Genomic DNA, 7647 nt, shown 5'->3' with positions numbered 1-7647 from the left:
GACTAATAAATTAATTAGTTTTATCAATTTGTCATTAATCGTCTTACTGTTATTTGTTTTAATATATTCTTGCTCTCTTGCATAATTATGATAAAAATGTGTTTGATTTCGTTTATCTCCATTTTTAAGAATATTAATAACATCAATCAAAATTTTAGAAAACTTTTCTATTGACTCAACAAAAATTAAAGTATTTTCCTTGGCATAATTAATTTGCTTTTGTTGTGTTTCTGTTAGATTTGTTATTCCGTATTTTGTAGCATATTCGTCTTTTAATATTACGTTTAATTTATTAACATAATTATCATTAAATTGCTTGTAATTCAAATCAGTAATTGCATTATTTTCATGAATGTCTAGTAATTTCAAAAGCCCTTTTATGACTCTTACAGATTTTAAAATTTTCAAACTTTCGACTCTTAACTTATCAAGTTTGAATTGTAATTCTGTGTTATCATGATTTATTTTACAAGAATCAATATTTTTACATAATACTTTAATTATTTTGCGCTTTCGAAAAGGCATTCTTCTATCGATAGTTACATTTTTTAAATTTGTTTTCTTCAAGAATATCTTTCTAAATACTTTTTTCAAATTTGTTAAAATATTATAATGATTGGCTTTTACTTTGTTAGTTTTGTTTCTTGTCGTATTTATTTTATTGAAACTAACGATAACTTCTCTAATAGTTTTCTTTAGTTCACATATTTTTCCACACGATTCAGATAAATTGTAACTTGTTTTATTAAAATGAAGATTAATGTCACTGCTATTCCTCTCTTTGTGAGTATTTAAAAATGTTTTTAAAGATTTCTGTGATCTATTTAAAATTATTTCATTTGTTTGCGTAATCATTTCTTCGTTAATATGGTTAGTTATTCCTTCGCTGAAATACCCCGTCGTTTGATCTAAGGTTGATAACACATCATTTGTTGCAGTTGCTAAATATTCATTCACTGTCGTTTTGTTTTCATCTTTCAAGTCTACGTTATAAGTATGAAATGCTGCCGGGGTTGTTGAATTTGTTACTGTTAGCGGTAATACTAATTTATTACTAATTTCCTGTGTTTCTACATCTCGTTTTCTCCTCCAATTAGCTCTTATCTTTTCATTTGCTTTCTTTGAAGAAACATTTGACCATATTTTATCATTTAAAATTTTCGATTTAATTTTGTTGCTATCTGTATTCACACTGTTTTTATTATTTCCTTTTTTATGTTTAGACATGGGTCGTTTCTTCATATTTTTCGATCGGTTTGACTTACTCGAATTCTTTTGACTTTCGTTGATGAATTTTTCAACTGAAGCCATAACCTTCTTAAGAATACTTTCAGCAAATTTAGCAGTCATATCATTTTTATTGATTTTGAGATCCTTGCTTTTGCTAGATTTAAGTATTGACTTCTTTGATTTTCCTTTAGTTGAATTTTGCATGGGGCACGGTGGTTTCGGCTTCTTTGGTTGCGTACGTCTGTTTGGCTTCTTTTGTTGCTTTCTTTGTTTTCCATTAATTCGTTCTACCTTGTTTTGCTTTATTTGTGGTTTGTTCCCTCTATTATTTTTCCTAGCACTTTTTCTTGTTGGCTTTTTCGTCGTTTTTGTAGTTGTTCTCATTTTATCTCTTTCTTTATTGGTTGCTAGTTGCCTTTTCATAATTTTACTGCGAACTGAACCACGTCGTTTTTTCATTTGCTTTTTACCTGTACCTGTTGAATTGAAATTATATTTATTACTCATATAATTAATAACGTTTTATTGTCCGCAAAAACACAATCGCACATAAAAAAAAAAACATAAAGACATTGCACATTATGAAGAACCTTCAAATAATAGAAGTCCTCATGTTCAGAGGATACCCCTTTGCTAAACTAAACTATTATTTATATTGATTTGACCGGAGGGTTACCTCTTCAGCCTTATTGGCAACCAGAAGTCGTAAACTATTTGACATAATTATAATTACGAGAGCCGAGATGGCCCAGTGGTTAGAACGCGTGCATCTTAACCGATGATTTCGAGTTCAAACCTAGGCAGGCACCACTGAATTTTCATGTGCTTAATTTGTGTTTATAATTCATCTCGTGCTCGGCGGTGAAGGAAAACATCGTGAGGAAACCTGCATGTGTCTAATTTCAACGAAATTCTGCCACATGTGTATTCCGCCAACCCGCACTGGAGCAGCGTGGTGGAATATGCTCCAAACCTTCTCCTCAAAGGGAGAGGAGGCCTTTAGCCCAGCAATGGGAAATTTACAGGCTGCTAATGCTAAAAAAAAAAAAATAATTACGAGGTTATTTACCATCAGGACAAAAACTTAGAACATGACAATCCCATCGTCCGTTTGCATCACAATCACACACAGTACAACCAATGCACCAATCGGCTGAAACATGACAATGATTAAATTATTTTTGCGTTAATAGATATTTTTAATAACCAAAGTTTGATCATAGGTCTCTTCTCTATGAGCTGAGTTGTGATAGAGCTGGTAGGTGGTGTTGATGATTGATATGACACATGTGTCAAGTCATACAAGCTACCTCACTATGTTTTCCATTGCCGTCAATCAGAAGATGAATAATTATAATACTTAAATTTGACTTGAGCCCCATAAAAAACTATCGGTTTTAGGGTCTATTTATTGGCGCGTTGTGAAAAAAATTATGTGAGTAACTTTTTATAACATGGAAATCATGGAATGAGAAGTTAATTTCTACAGAAGAGTCCTTTGCCTCTATATTTATCACTGGTTATTAATAACTGTTATTGTTGCTATGTACATTATAAGAATATATATATATTGCCAGTGACCCAACCAGACTTCGCTCGGGTGCAATGCTGATATTAAATATACAACAGAATGTCTTACAACGTTAACAGTTTTCAGACATTCAACTATATTGTGCATGTATTATACATCATAAACCTTCCTCTTGAATCAATCTATCTATTAAAAAAACCGCATCAAAATCCGTTGTGTAATTTTAAAGATCTAACACAGGGACAGACAGCGGTAAACGAATTTGTTTTATACTATGTAATGATGATATGTCAATTTGAAATATAATCTGAATAATTTACCTGGCGGGCATCCCTCGCTGAAACTCGATTCGTGTGGCTTACATTGTTCCGGCATTCGTTTGTTGAAAACTGAATATAAGAAATAGAAATCAAGTCAATATTTAACAGAAAAAGATATTATAATGATGTTACAGCTATCACTTGGGAGATGGGGATGCTTTTATTGTATACAAAGTTACCACCGGTTCGGAATGTATATTCCAAAGATAATAATTGGCTGGAAGATGAAGATAAAAATGTCGTCCTAACCGATGGCCAAGGCAAACCAGGTAACTACGCAAAACATTTTACAGTGCAAAATTCTGTGCGCAAACACGGGTGCAAGCAAGCAAAGGAGAGTTGCTCTCATAATCCGAAGGGATGTGACAACATAAGATATATTAATATTGCATCTTGTTCGTTATTTTTAAAATTAAAACGAATTGTGTCTCACAAAGAATTGAATTCGAACACTTCGAAAACCAATATGTGTATCAATTTTACACAAACGACATTTTTAAAGGTGATTGTGTAAGATAAAAATATGAGTTTTAAACTGTACAGTTGTTTAATTGTAATTTTCAATTCGTATTTTTTTACTACCGGAAAAAGTACAGGCGCAGAACGAGCCAAACGTATACACAGTCAACTGTTAAGTACACGCACTACCCCCTAAACTATAAATATCGAAAATATTGGCTCGTTGATCTAGAGAAAATCCTGTTCGAAGAAGCTCTGAGTTACGAACTTGAAAGAGTTACACATACGTTCAGCGAAAACCATCAAAAACCATTGGTCCTGCCTGATTCTCCACCCATGTCTTAGTGACATCCCAGTGTATACGCAGCTGGTTTACACACATACAAATTCGGCTTTTAAATAACCGAACGAAATCGGTAATAGAAACATTCCAAACGGACAAACTCTATGTAAAATATACACAAAATTTCGTAAAAGGTTTCCGATAATTTCCAATTAAAATTGTAATAGCAATCGACAGTCGTAATAATATTCGTAACACGAACATTCTCCGCATTGCATCGTTATTAAAACAATAATAATTACGTTCGTTACAGGATGTTACCGAAGCGACGCGCCGGCGTTAGGGCATCCGGTATCCACATCCTGTAAGAAAACTGTAGCAGTTTCTTGTCTGTGCGTGTTACGTTTTGTATAAATCTGCCAGCCCAGTTGGTCTACTGCCTACACTCCTCAGGTCAAGATCAAAATAAAAATATACTTTATTCAAGTATGCTTTTACAAGCACTTTTTATAGTAATTACAAAACTATATTAAGTGAAGCTATCACCGGTACGGAATCTACTGAGAAGAACTGTCAAGGATCTCAGTAGTTACTCTTTTCCAACATTTAAAATACAAAGTTATGATAGTTAAATAGAATTATATATGTACATATATAATATATCCTGCTTGGAAGTCAACAAGTATTTGTATGTATGTATGTATGTATGTATGTATGTATGTATGTATGTAAGTATTTCAATATGCTTTTTTCATTATTTTTTTTACAAATTATTACAATTTATAAATCGGCAAAGTTAAAAATATCTGCGTAACTTTATTATAGAAACGGATACCTTGCCCCAAAAAAGATTTATTGACTTTGCGGAGTCGGAAACTTGGCGTTATAAGCTTATCCTTACGTCTCGTGTACGTATGTACAATGATTATCACTGATTCTCTGATCAAAGTCATCAATGTTACTACGAATCAAAACAAATCAAGACAAAGAAAAAACTCTTGGACAGCGTGCCTCTGAGAGCACGCTAAACTGTTGGTTATCTTAATTTCCGACCATGCTGGCCATCCCAATATGAATCTGTCTAACTGTGCAAGCCAGTTTATAGTGCAAAATATGTCCACACAAACGTCCTCTCTCAAGATTCAATGGAAAGTGATGGAGTTATCATACAAATCATTCTTAAAATAGAGATAAAACTGATACATACAATCCCGAGATGCGTCACGGAAGAATATGTCGCTGAGTCCAGGAGAGCGCCGTGATCTGATTTCTCTAAAACGAAAAACAAATATAAAAGTGAATACATTATATTCTAAGTGACAAACACAATAGACTGTTTACACACACACACAATAGAATATTTACTGTTGTGTGTCGTTATGTTTTGGTCCTTATTCAAATCATTTACAATATTTACTCTTTCTAATAATCTCTATATTCTTCTATGTCTACTCATACTCAGCATATTTTATAGAAAAACTAGTTGTTGGTCGCGGCTTTGCTGGCGTTTTAGAGTTGGTCGTTAGGTGTTAGGTATAAAAAGTATGTCCTTTCTTGAAGTTCAAACCTGCCTTATGGCAAATTTCATCAAATACGGTACAGTTATTTGGGCTTGAAAGAGCAACAGACTGGCAAACAGACAGGCTACTTTCGCAAGAGCTAATTCCAGAGTAATAATATTAGTATAGATTAGATTCAGCCGGTGGCTTCGCACCTGTGTCAGATCAGGTGTAAGGTATTAAATTTTCTTTTCTTTGCTGAAATGAATCCTAACGGAATTTCAATTTGTAGCAAAATTTCAACCGACACATAAATGCATCAGATTTCCAAACGCATCGAATTACTAACACATGAAACTTTGTGTTTAACTTCGATTAAGATTCGCGAGTTCTATCCACTGAGCCACCTGGCCTCTTAATTATTAAGACACGTCATTGTTGATAATCAGTTTCAGACACGATTTGAATATAACCTGTAAATTATTTGCTGGGACTTATACAAATTGTACAAATCGAAAAATCCTATAAATAAATATCTCAACAAGTAATTCCTCTTATTTACAAACGATACCTCTTTTTCCTCCCAGCATGGTAATAATACTTTGTATCACATCTATTATTCGGCCTGAGCCAGCAGACAGCTGTTCCGTTATCCTGACAGAAGCAAAGATAGCAGTTCGGTTCTATGATGTTGAAGTTTATGTCCCGTTTAAAGAAATAACCCTCGTCCGGACAAGATTCGATTTTCTTGACAATATAAGAATCGTTTGATGTATCTGCAAACATAATAAATATATTCGAAGAGATGGCATACGAAGGAGTTCTTAAGGATATCCTCAGTACTGAAAATAGAGGGTGAAGTTTTAAAATTGATCACGCTATAAAAAGTTATATGGTATAGTCCAAAAAAGTAGAACATATGTAAACAAATTATTGACAAAAAACAAATTAATGTATTGGATTGTTCTGTTATTAGCACCAAAATTGTTGCCGAACGTCAACCCAATCAATGTAATCCCAACTGAGCGCAAAGTTGTTTAAAAGTCAATTAAAGTTGTTTAAAAGGTTAGTTAAAACGTAAAAACTAAACTTCCTGATGCACTAAGTGCTTATGTTGAAATATGGAACATATTGGCCAATGTTAGAGATATTTTTTTTATTTCTGGAAACTCATTATCAACTCCAAAATGACGCGATTCGCGATCTTATGATCCCAAAAAGTCTGATACTCTGGCTTGAGCAAAAATGTCCGACGCGATGCACTACCGTTTCATTCATCTAGCAACGATATGGGTTATATTGCATCCTGATGACGCCAATTGACACAATAAGCCTATTTGAACAAACTCTATTTTGTTTTGATTAAATTTTAATAACAAATAATGACTGTACCGACGCACATTACGTAATCACTAATCACATAACATATTCCTAACCTTACATCCCTAACCAAGAAAAACTATGCAGAAAAAGAAATAAGTGTGAAATCTTCAAATTTATTAGTTCTACCAAATCTTGCCAAATTCAATGAAAAATTTGCAAAACTCACCCTTAGCAAGAACATGTTGAGCCAAGAGGAACAAAGCGAGCATACTCGTCAACTGGCGATGGTACCGCGCGCTCAGAAACGGTCGTCATATTTGTAAACATGGTAAATTAATGCGTTTTACAGACAGAGATGGATTGTATCCGCGACAAAATAATTGATTTGTTAATCAATACAATCTTAAACAATACTTACATGAAAGATGAGCTAGCTTGAGCTCCAAGAAAGGACATGGGCTACTTTATACCTAAAACCTACGACCAGTCAAACACGCGAACGAGACCGCGAGCGAAAACTAGTTATAAATAACATTTCTAAAACTGCTCGCCAAGAATCTATACTCCTAATAGGAGAACGTTTATTAGTATTGGAGTCTCTTATACCAATAAATGTTTAAAAAGATAAATTTTCTTTGTTTGTATGTAGTGGGAATTTTTTTTTCTCTAGTAGAAAGCTTCATTATTCCTTAGTGCTTATCTAAGTTAACTTATAGTGCTTGATACCGTATAAATTGTACCCGTGCGAAGCCGGGGTGGGTCGCTCGTCATCTATATATGCAAAAATATCTATTTGAATGTTGTCTGCTATGCATTCCTAAATAATTTGATTGTAATGAAACTTTGATGAGTTTTTTTTGTATGTTTGTCTTTAAATATTCACTTTCTGTACAAATCTTTGTCCTACACTTGCGAAACAGGTGCGGCTTGTTAGATATAGTTCTATTATAACTGATAATCAGATACGAGGTGGATATAGCTGTGAAGGCTCAGTGAACGTGG

At 33.5% G+C, this 7647-nt stretch overlaps 1 protein-coding gene across 1 annotated transcript in view; it reads right to left on the bottom strand.

Annotated features, from left to right (window-relative positions):
* The window catches only part of LOC113395921 (uncharacterized), an 8206-nt gene extending 1292 nt beyond the window's left edge, over positions 1-6914 (bottom strand). The window contains exons 1-6 of the mRNA XM_064219016.1: positions 6872-6914; positions 5894-6098; positions 5031-5095; positions 3082-3150; positions 2300-2383; positions 1-1706 (exon numbers count right to left, since the gene is read on the bottom strand). The exon at positions 1-1706 is cut by the window's left edge and continues 322 nt beyond it. Of these exons, the coding sequence (XP_064075086.1) occupies positions 1-1706; positions 2300-2383; positions 3082-3150; positions 5031-5095; positions 5894-6098; positions 6872-6914 (2172 nt within the window). The remainder of the gene's footprint in view (positions 1707-2299; positions 2384-3081; positions 3151-5030; positions 5096-5893; positions 6099-6871) is intronic.
* Positions 6915-7647: the final 733 nt, after the last annotated feature.

Source organism: Vanessa tameamea, chromosome 25 (genome assembly GCF_037043105.1).
Source record: "Vanessa tameamea isolate UH-Manoa-2023 chromosome 25, ilVanTame1 primary haplotype, whole genome shotgun sequence".
Taxonomy (NCBI): Eukaryota; Metazoa; Arthropoda; class Insecta; order Lepidoptera; family Nymphalidae; genus Vanessa; species Vanessa tameamea.
Note: the sequence above shows the minus strand (reverse complement) of the source record. Positions and strands in the feature narration are given on the sequence as shown.